The sequence below is a fragment of the Ictalurus furcatus genome, chromosome 14 (genome assembly GCF_023375685.1).
Source record: "Ictalurus furcatus strain D&B chromosome 14, Billie_1.0, whole genome shotgun sequence".
Classification (NCBI taxonomy): Eukaryota; Metazoa; Chordata; class Actinopteri; order Siluriformes; family Ictaluridae; genus Ictalurus; species Ictalurus furcatus.
In genome coordinates, this window is record NC_071268.1 from 12,443,303 (window position 1) to 12,455,214 (window position 11,912).

At 39.8% G+C, this 11,912-nt stretch overlaps 1 protein-coding gene across 1 annotated transcript; it reads right to left on the minus strand.

The window, feature by feature from the left end:
• Window positions 1-10,945: 10,945 nt before the first annotated feature.
• LOC128618424 (achaete-scute homolog 1b-like) lies at window positions 10,946-11,585 on the minus strand. Its single transcript, XM_053642011.1, has one exon. It carries the CDS (start codon window positions 11,583-11,585, stop codon window positions 11,007-11,009), a length of 579 nt encoding a protein of 192 aa, XP_053497986.1. The 3' UTR covers window positions 10,946-11,006.
• Window positions 11,586-11,912: the final 327 nt, after the last annotated feature.

Here is an 11,912-nt window from a genome sequence, read left to right on the forward strand (position 1 = left end):
GCACAAGCATTGAAAATGCCCATTTCCACCATCAGGGCAATAATTTAGAAGTTCCAGTCAACTGGAAATGTTATGAATCCACCTGGAATAGGATGCGTGTCTATATGGTCTCAAAAAATCTCCAAAGATCAGGGCTGGAGAATTGCAGAATTTAGCTGTGTATTGGGGTCAGAAAGTCTCCAAAACTACAATCCGAAGTCACCTACATCACCACAAGTTGTTTGGAAGGGTTTCAAGAAAAAAGCCTCTACTCTCATTCAAAAACAAACTCAAGTGCCTTCAGTTTGCCAGGCACTACTGGAACTTCAAATGGGATCGAGTCCTATGTTCAGATGAAACCAAATAGAGTTTTTAGCAATAAACATCAGCGGTGGTTTTGGCGCACACAGAGAGGCAGCCATATGGAAAAGTACCTCATGTCCATGTTTAAATATGGTGGTGGCTCTTTAATGTTTTGGGACTGTTTTTCTGCCAGAGGACCTGGACATTTTGTTAGGACACATGGCATCATGGACTCTATCAAATATCAACAGATATTAAATGAAAATCTGACTGCCTCTTCCAGAAAGCTTAAAATGGGCCGTGGTTGGATCTTCCAGCAGGACAATGATCCAAAATATACATCAAAATCAACACAAAAATGGTTTACTGACCACAAAATCAAGGTCCTGCCATGGCCATCCCAGTCCCCTGACTTTAACCCATAGAAAGCCTGTGAGGTGAACTGAAGAGGAGACTCCACCAGTATGGACCTCGAAATTTGAAGGATCTGGAGAGATTCTGTATGGAGGAACGGTCTCAGATCCCTTGCCATGTATTCAACAACCTCATCAGGCATTACAGGAGAAGACTCAGAGCTGTTATCTTGGCAAATGGAGCTAGCACAAAGTATTGACTAAAAAGGTGCCAATAATTGTTGCACACCTATATTTAACAAAGGTATTTTTAATAAACCTTTGTTGTGTTTGTAATTGTTTGACATCCATGAGAGCAGAGTATTTTTTGTGAATTTTATTAACAAAACATCAAAAGGTTAATCAATAAAGACAATTTTTCACAGCCTTCTTTGCTCATATTTACCAAGGGTGCCAATATTAGTGGAGGGCACTGTATGTGTACAGTAATATACATTGGCTATCAGACATTTGGGAAAACCTAGGGTTTTAATAAAATAACATTTTTCTTTGTTGATTTGCATTAACTATACATAACAAGTAATAAGTTCATTTTGATTAGAACTTTCACATATAAACCTCTCTGACAATTATTTAAAAACTATTACATTCTTCTACACATTCTTCTATAAAATGTCCCTTAGCACCTACAATCCGCTGCACACACTTTCTTCATATGAAGAGTTGTTCATGAGAGGCTGCAGGTTTGTGGAGCTGGTTAGACAAAGTTTTGACCTGACTCCTCTCAGGGCAGTCCAATAATCAACAATATATGTATGAAAAAGAAAGAGTACTTATAAATGTATAGTTATGCAAAGCAGTTTTCTAATCATGTAGGCAAAATCACAAGTCCTTTCTTATGCAGAAAGCACTAATGTTTTAGGGCTACGTTCCAGGTTTTTGAAAAAGCCATGCTAATTTAAGTAGCTGTAATGGTCATAATGCAGCCTATTGATAAAACAGCAGTAAAGAACTCTCACTGTCAGATTTAATGAACACTGCACTCACAGCAATAATTACATGGCCTGACCTTTGCACTCAGCCTGTAAGAAAGCTTCCCCACCCGGCACCTTCGAATAAGGTACAATCAGTGGTTCCCTGGTTGGCTTCATCCTGCTGTCCCTCTCAAAGATGGAGTGGCAGCTCTCAGCCCTGTGCTTTTGTCAGATAAGACTGATTGGCCCTCCTGGACAGCTACCTTTAGCACCAGTTTCATAAAGCAAGCCAGTTAAAGGTTCTCATTTCAAAATCGACGCCCTCGAAAAACTTGGGAACACCTGCTTATTTTAAATGACGCTTGTCTCCAGGTCTGAAGCACTTTATTGGGTGGTGTTTGGAGCTGGGGTTCAGTCAGGGTACCGGGGAGCATTTTTAGAAGGAGGGGCAGAGTAGGGAAGTTTGAAGAGGACGTGTTGGCTCTCAGCCATTGTTGGAACAAAAAGGCGACTCTCTTTACATGCATAGCCAGACAGAGAGGACTGTTCTGGCTTCCAGTAAATCCAAACAGGAAAAAAAAAACACACACACACACACACACACACACACACACACACACACAAGGAATAGGCTAGAGAAAAACAAACCATCTTTGAATCTCCTCAATCTGCGACTGCAACATTTCAATGTTTTTCTCCTCTTCTGTTAGTAAGCAATATTTATCTAAATGGCTGAGATCAAAGATCCACCAACTGCTTGGCTTCAATGCTGTTTGTATTCAATATTGTTCATGAGTTGGTGTGTAAAGGGATGCTATCCCTGGGCAAACATTAGAGTGAATAAATAATTGAGAGTTTGTCCACAGGTGCAGAGAGAGAGAGAGAGAGAGAGAGAGAGAGAGACCGAGAGAGAGAGAGAGAGAAAGAGAGAGAGAGAGAAACCAGTGAGAATAGGCCCCCCAGGTGAAGTGGCTTTACTCCAGGTTGGGCTGGCCTGCTCTCTGATGAGTGGCAACACCTTTTATGGGATGCAATTAACAAGGCTTCCAAAAGACCGAGCTTACATTTTATTGGTCTTTTATTATCCAACCTTCTTGCAAGTGCAGTTGTTTATAGGGAAACAAGCAACACCAAAAAAAAATATCCAAAATAAACATTTGACATTTATTAAAATTGATCAAATGTGACTTACAGCTGAACTGGCCAGTTGAAGGTTAAATGTCTTGCTCAAGAGCACAGCAGTGTCTTTTTGACTTCTTTTCAGTAGCTCTAAAAAGTGACACATACTCTATATTTCTATAAAGGACTTAACTCTCACTTAATCTAAACTACTTAACGTTATTGTTTGAATCTCTCACTGATTTCTAAAGAATAGTGGTTAGGCTGCAGTAACCACAACTCTAAGAAGAAAGGTATTTGTATAGAATGAATGTATGCATGTGAACAAAATGACTGTCAAGCACAGAACCTTTCAAATGCCTTTAAAATGCAAGTTGTATCTCTAGGGCAAATATTTGAAGGCACGTGAAGGACTCAAAATAATTGTGGTTTCTCCTTCATGAAAACAAAAAGCAGTTTCTAGGGGAATATCAAATTCTTATATTAGAACTTGTGAATCACACCAGTCCAATATGGCTCCATCAGAGAAAGGGTAAATGGTCAATTTCAAGCTTTTTAGCTTCATCAGAAAAGTCTCAGTCTTAATGACTTTATGTAAAAATGCTTAGCTTCCTGGTCCTTCTTTATTTCTTTCTAGGTACATGTACAACTACTACTACAAGCTACTACTATGGTCTATAATACAAAATGAAAATTATAATAATTAAAGAATATATTGTTTAATTAGCTTATCTCTTCAGAATTTCAAATGTGAACACCATTCCAATCTTAACCTTTGAAACATTTCATTCAATTTATGTCCTGTGTATATTAATGAAGTTTAAGACTTTAATAAATGTGGAAAATCTTTCTATGTAAAAGCTTCCAGACTACTAGACTTATGTCTAGTAAATGCCACTCTGACTTTCTTTCATTCTTCCTATCCTTCCTTTCACTCCCCATCTCCCTGTGTTAAGTATTGTGTGGTTCTCAGGGCAGTTTGTCACTCAGCATCATTAAACACAGGCCTCAGCCTTTGGCCAGATCAGGATAATTAACTGGAGAGGTCACAAGCTAATGAAATGAAAAGATCCCCAAAATGGTGCTCGCTAATCCGTCCTATAACAGGGCTTTATTGAAATGGGCAAGGATGGTGGGGTGGAGGCCCAGAAAAGAGCAGCGGGTGAATAATCAATAACCAAGATTGATAAAAATGAGCAACAAACATGTTCTTTTTTTGTTTATGCCTTTAATGGATGTGGGTGCATGGATCTTGTCTCATCTAATCTATTTAACATTACTGTAAGGTTAGTAATGGGTAATTATAATGACATTATATGGAGACGTCTGTATATGGATATGGATACTAATATGGATATGGATACTAATTTAGCAATTGAGTTGCACATTGCCATAGAATGCAATAAAATGCCATAGAAGGAAGTTCACATGTTTGACATATTTAAATGAAATAGGCGGTATGTCAAGCCACACCAATAGGATGTTGAATAAATAATTCTGTGCATTTAACACATCCATGTTCATTCTTTAAGACGATTTTATGCCCAGGATCTCACCTGAATACCATACATTTGTACCTCCTAAGAACTGCTGCTGTAATCATAAACACTATTCTGTGCTCATCCCAGGACTCTCATTCAGTTTTCCCACTGTAGATCTTTTCAACACATTCAGTAATGTTTGTCTTTGCTCTTCTATAACTATTTAATGTAATGATTTATAATCTCACTGTACTGTAAATATATACAATGCTATACTATAATCTCCCAGAAGAGGATGAGTTCTCTTTCAGTCTGGTTCCTTTCAAGGTTTCTTCCTCACATCATTTTTCCTTGCTACTGTCGCTTCTGGTTTGTTTATAAGAAGTCTAAATCTCCATCCGGATTTCTGTACAGCTGCTCATGACAATTTCTATTGTTAAAAGTGCTTTAGAAATAAAAATGAATACAATCTGTCCTTCTGTGAGGTGAATGTGAAACAAATTTGCTTGGTGAACAGGTCTGAAATGTTCCAAATGCTACACCTTTTTTATACCAAATATTCATTAATTCATTCATCTTCAGAACTGATTTGTCTTCATCAGGTCTACTGCCATTTTTTGCCACCACACTGCAGATTTATACTAAAACAGGCAGGTCAGTAAAGAGTAGCACTTTGACTGCATAGCCTGTAAGGTTTTTAAATGTAGCTAAGTGGCAGGAAGCGCTGATCTTCAAGATATCATTACAAATTAAGAAAAAAAAAATAATTTGTACAAATATGTTACAATTAACACCTGAGTTTCCTGGTATGTTATTAATCATCTTTGTAAAGTATATACATGTTACAGAATACATACAGTGTACTGTAAATCTAAGTCACAAAATATGATTTTATAGGAAAGGCTGCATGTAATCTTAACCATACACACTGGTTCATGCTCCTTTGTTTTTTGGGAGTTATGAGCCACGATTGTTACTGACCTTATGGAAAAGTTTAACTACTGCAAATAGCCATAGCAACATCAAACAAAATACTTCTTTAAATGTTAAGATTTGCATCAATAAAAATAGACATTAAAATATATATATTAATATGAAATAAAAGTTTATACCAACCAGACATTAACATGTTCGGTTTCTTTATGACAGCTAGCAAATGGTCCAGCAGTGTGTGCTAAGATATTAATAGTGATAGGATCAAAATATCACTTCATAAGGTTGCATTTCCTTTCTTGAATGTGAGATAACTGCTTCCAACCTCTTTCACATCCTCTGAACAGCTTTTAGAAGTGCCAGTTGCAATATTTTTCTTGACATTTCTGTTAAAACTGCCACACACTTTAGATAACAACTATTTTCTCATGTTATATTCAGTTGCTGTCTAAATTTCATTTTAGAATTTTGAAATATGGCTTTGAGAAACTATGGGGGTTGCAAACTTTTGCACTCAACTACAGATGAGATTTAACTGTGAATTTTATGCCAGTTCTGCTACTAATTCAATCCTGAATTATTTTTATATTAAATACTGAGACATTTTATACTTAACTGTACACAAGATCTTAGTTTCAGTATATGTTTTGTGGTCACAGGCACTGTGTAATAAAATATCCTAAATTTCCTGTTCTTATCATTCCAAGATCAATACAAAACCTGCCGAAGTTTCAACACTATGAGCTGTCATTATGCTGATAAGATCACTGTCAGAAGAACCTAGTAGCATCCAAATTAATGAACCTCAATTAGCAGTTGTGTTGGGCAGAATTACCCTAAAATCACAAATGCCTCTGACAAAAGGAACTGGAGATAGAATGGGGCAAAAAAAAGTGCGGGTGCCACAGAAAAGTGAGAGAAGGGAAGAGAAGAGTGAGAAGGGGAAGAGAAAGGGAGGGGACAAGGAGAGATTAAAATTGTTTGAACTGAATGCACGCTCGGCCTATTCATTTGGTATTCTGCTCAAATCAAGGCTTTTGTTCGGGCCAAAGTAAAGTGGCGTCAATCATCTCGACCTGGTTTTTGTGTGGCTGAAGTATTTATTATGAATTTTGCAACCACAATGACAACTCCAACCCTTCTAACTGAATTTACAATCTGCCTACCATATTAACCAAGCCGGAAAGGAGGAGAGAGAAGGAGTATAGAGATGGGGGTAAACAGATAGACAGACAAATTGATGTAGAGAAGGAGAATTATAAGCCTAGAAAGAGCGAGAGTAAGAGAGAGAGAGAGAGAAAGAGAGAGAGAGAGCGAGAGACAGAGAGAGAGAGAGAGAGAGGAAAACACGGGGAAAGACAGAGATAAAAATAGAGAGAAAAGCAGAAGAGAGAGAAGTTTGCTACTACCAAGCCACTCGCCCTCTGGAACCACATCAAAGTGACAGAAATGTCCAATCAGATTTGTCTTACAGGCATTACATGATGAATATGGTGCAGCCATGGCACAAAAGGGCTTTTGTGGGGGCCTGGAGCGGAGGCCATTCACGGCCCCAAACAGACAGCCAGAGTGGAAGTAAATGGCCAAAAGGCCCTCACCGAAAAAAAAAGCAGCCAAACTTGTGCAGCACAATGGCCCATGCAAATGACTGCAGACCCTCCCACCCACCCCTCATGGCTCAGTGAGAGAGAGAGAGAGAGAGAGAGAGAGAGAGAGGGAGGTTAGGTCGTCTGAAGTTTAGAGCTCCTTTTAGTTCTGCTAAGAGGTGTCAGTTGAAAGTATTAGACTGAGCACATTCAAACCCCTTTCTTATTTTATTCAAAAAAATCTTCTTTAGAGATAGAAGTCCACTGACTTTTTTGTCAGAGTGTGCAGCCAACCCACAGTGTTGCAGAATGGAGACTGGCTTTCTCTTGAAATAGAGCGTTAGAACACTATTGAGGCCTCCTGACATTAGCCTGCAATAGATGAAGGTATAATAAAAACCTGGCACAGGAAAGAAAGCCACTGTGCACCTATTTCTCCTGTAGGGCCAGGTGTAGAATGGCCTTTTGAAAACCACCCCCAAGTCTGTGTATATAGCAGCAGGATTCAGCGAGTGTAGGAAGGATGTATTAGATGGTATCATCAAGAATAGCCTGTGATGACAGTCAGAATGAGTAGATTTAATTTAGCACTTGATGAAGTAGCATTTTACAGGTCAAGGTTACAGACACATATGCACACATTTGACAAAGTGACAGAAGTGCTTCTTCATCTCCAAAAATCCTTGCATCACTGATTGTGTGTGTGTGTGTGTGTATGTGTGTGTGTGTGTGTGTGTGTGTGTGTTTGCACAGATGTACTATGTACTAAGATGTACTAATATGTACTAAGAGGTGTTATGAAGTGGCTCATTGGGGGGAAAAGCACCTCATTGCACCCTTTCTTGGTGTAATATTTTGCCTAAAAATTAACATCTACTGACAGCAACACACACACACACACACACACACATCCAAGAGGAAATCTTTAGAAAGTTTCTAAGTTTATCACTGGGACATTTGGTTCTCTTGATGGGACACTAGGCATGAGGCAGGAATACACCATGGATGGGATGCTACTCCATTGCAGGGCACCATGCACAAACTCACACATACACACTCATTCACACCTAGGAGCAATTTAGCGAAGCCAGACGATCTACCACCATTTCTGGAGAGGTGGGAGTCCAGAGAACATGAAAGAATCCCAGGAGGACACTGGGAGTTCATGTGAAACTCCACACAGACAGCAACCCGAGCTCAGGATAGAACCTGTGACTCTGGAGCTGTGAGGCGACAATGCTACCAGCTGAACACGTTATATCCTAAAAATTCACTTTCATCATTTAAATCTGCTATGATGCAGGCTAGCTGTCTGCATGTTTTTATAAACCACTGTCATTAGTCTTATTTATGGCCCAGAAAATACCTAATCTGATTTGGCCACTCAGCTATGATGTGGAGCTATAAAGATTACCCTGCAGAGATGATATAAAATAGTTTACTGCTGAACCTTACAGGATTTCTCTATGGCCATAACTTCTCTATAGTAAGAGCAGGTGCCCACTTAAATTATTGTCTGTATGGCAGACTGAATTTAATCGAAAAAAGGAGAGCAGATCACAACATGAGCTGAACAGAGCAGAACAACTGACTAAGTCATTTGCCTTGATGAAATACAGGAGACTATGTTTTGCCTCTGAGACAGGGTGGTCCATAGTTAATAAATGACAACTCAGAGTCCATGTGAAAAACATGCACACATGCTATGCAGGCACGGGTGATGTCAATAAAAAGGACAGTATGACAAATGAAATATTGTCAGATCAGCATGTTTATAAATACTTATGTTCACAAAATGAAATATAACAGTGTTTGCCCTTAAAATCAAATATTGCATAAATGAAGTGTCTACTCTCTAGTCTGATTTTGTGTTGAATTAACTGATTACCAATGAGTTACCAGGTTATTGGGTATACCTGTCTTATAGCTACAATTATTGGCCATTTTACCAAGAATGCCTATCATATAGGTCACTTTGTTGGCATTTCTAGAAATAAGCAAAATAATCTCCCCATAGAAGTAGATACATTTAAGCTCGACATTAGTAAATATGTCTAGAAATAGGCTTAATAGTCTTATACTTGATATAGTAACCTCACAATGAGAAAGACATCTGAAGAATGAGCTTAATATTAACATAGTGTATTTATGGGATTATGTTCAAATTATATTTGGAATTTTGTGGAACAAATTGTGTGGAATTAATTTGACAGTTAAAGCACTCCCTGGCAGCAAAAAAAGGCTGAGAAGGCTTGACCTATACACAACGAGCTTAATGAGTCTATTGATCATTTTGATTATTACACCACTGTTGAGTGATTTATATTGAATATATCTTCCTAGTGATGGTTTTGTAAATATTAAAGGTTATATAAACAGATGAATAATTACTTCCATAAATCATTTGCTCTTTTATTTATTTATTATTTATTTATTTTCAAGCCTGGAGTTCAAAGGAATGAGACTGAGGCATGACGGGCAACAGCAGTCCTCGGGATATACAGGTCTCTAAGTGCAGGCATGTGGCCTTGCACCTGCTCACAAAACCATGAGTGTGTGTGGAGGGGTAATAGGGGGTTAAAGGGGGTGCTGAGCTTTATGTGTGTGCTGAGTGAGACTTCCATGAAAAAAAAAAAGTTTACAGAATGAAATTAGTTTTTGTTGATTGTTATAAATAGCACAATATTTTTAGCAGTACAGCAGGTTTTGGTATGCATACATTTAGAAGTAATTGTGATGATCAGTGGACTACTCATTCAGTATAGTGCAGTGGGCCTCCGGTATTTCGGTATTTATGGTAACACGTGGTTTTGATGTACAGCAATACTCCATAATTCAGAATTTTATGTATGAGAGGCTATGGAGCTGTTAATAGGACTAACCCTCTTCTAAAAGGTCATGATGTGAGGTTTTGTCTCTACTATTACTCTCATTTCAAATGCAAACGCCTGCAGGTGAAATTCAAGTCATTATTTCATTTCATTGCTACCAGTGATTACAATAGATGAGTGCTATAATATGGATAATTGCCTACAAAAGCATGCACAATAGAGCATTGTGCATTACACAGTCTAACAATAAGGGTTTTAGCCCAGTGCCCCTCTCCACCCCGACCCCTAATTTTGACCTATGAGTCGTTATTCCAAAGACCTCAACATAAAGGGTAAAATAATCCATCTCTATAGTATCTAGAGCCACAGCTTTATACCCACGAGGAAAATTCACCATGGATCATACTAGCATCTTTGTCTACCAACTCCGTTGCCTGATATTTATCAAGCCATGTTAGTCTACATACACATAAAAAGGCCTTATAATGTCTTGGTGTTAATTGTATTAATGCACATGAAATTTATGTACATGTGAAATAAGGGATGAATGGACAGCTCATATCTGTGAAGATGAAGTTGCAGAGTTCAGGATGTAAAAAGAAGCAGCTCGTATGTATAAATAGAGTGAATTTATTTATATATATATATAAAAAAACATTTTACACAAAATACAGCATATCTGTTAAATCACATATATGTACATTTTCTTAATCTACAGAAAGACAGTACAAGTGCATATATTGCAAAAACATTTCCATACACGTTGCCCATTAGCAAAGAGCATCATGTCTAATCAGTAATACGTTCTATCGCATTCTATTCAGTGTTAAAAGCAACAACGTATAGTATCTTCCAACTAATTCATTTACAACATGGTCGTTGTCACAGAGAGGCAGTGTACATTGTTGTTGTTGTTGTTTTGCTCGGCATACAAAAATAAATCTTCATTTTATTTTTTCAACAATACAGCTTATGGAACAAGTTTCCATTTTAAAAACGTTCACGTCAGCAACTAGTTAAATCAGCAGAGACACTAGATAATAATGGCGTATTTCTGTACTAAAATCTAGCCGCTAGCCTTTTCAAACAGTATGCCAAACTTCACACTGCGCATGTGCGGCATTTTCCCGTGGACGCCGCGTGGACGCGCGCGTTTGAATCAGAACAGTCCCACTGACTCGTCGTCTCTACCGGCTGGTGAAATGGCACACAACAGAAGTCCTTAATTGCACTTTTAAACATTTTATGTCGAGTTTCTAATCCTTTGTCCTCCAATCCAATCGGGGGGGGGGGGGGGGGGGACACTTCATCGTCGCTTTAATCCTTGTCTTGTCTTGTTCTTGAACCTGCAAAGCGGTAAGGTTCTGGACTGATGTTGAAGTTTGCACTGTAAGTAGAAAGACAGGTGCGCTCGGTTGGAGTTTGTGATGATGCGCAATGCACTTCCTCAGTATCTGTTGAACCATGTGGTGAAGTCCAGCAGCTCCTGCTCCTCGGAGCTCAGAGGCTCGTAACTCCCGTCGTCGGAGGAGTAAGACGAATGTGGTGACTCTGGATCCGCGGAGTAACTGTTGGATAGGGTTGGAGAGGGGACTCCGCACTGAAACGCGGCCGAAATGGCGTCGTGCTCGTCCAGGAGTTGCTGCAGAGCGCGGATGTACTCCACCGCAGACCTCAGGGTTTCTACTTTGCTCATCTTTTTGTTAGCCGCGCCGTTCGGGACGTGCTGACGCAGGGTCTGAAAGCCCATGTTTACTTGCTTGACCCGGTTCCTTTCTCTCTCGTTGCGCCGCGCCACGGCGACCGGTTGCTGCTGGGGGATGCTGTAGCCCAGGCCGGTGAAGCTCAGCCTCCTCTTGCAGCGCAGCAGTTCAGGAGAGTTGGAGCGCTGTCTCTTCAGCACTTTGCTCTTGCTCTGACTCTGGCTCGCGTTGGAGATTGCGCACTCTTGCCGTCTCTCCACGCGTCCGAAGTGGCACTGACCCTGCGCCAGTTGTGTCGTTGGCATACTGCTGGTAGTCTCCATCTCGATCTTGGGGTACGCCAGGACGGACGTGTACAGTGATTCCACCGAGGCAGATGAAGAAGAATAACAAAGTGGCAACTAAAAAAAACTTTCTTTCGCGTGTGTGGCCAATTCTCACTGTCGAAATGTCCAAGTGTCTACTGGCCCCCTACCAGTGCTCGATCTGATACAAACTTTGGCAGCACTCGGCCCTTTTTCAACACGCGTCCGACACCCCACCCCCTTAAAAAGACGCACGCTCGTGTGGGAGTCTCCGCCCCGCTGCGGGATTCTTGAGCTGCGGCTCGGCGGGCCAGGCGCGTGGCTGCACGGGGCTCAATAAACAAT

What these genes read in the sequence shown, in the direction of transcription:
- LOC128618424 (XM_053642011.1), bottom strand. Translation starts at nt 11,585, where the DNA reads ATGGAGACTACCAGCAGTATGCCAACGACACAACTGGCGCAGGGTCAG.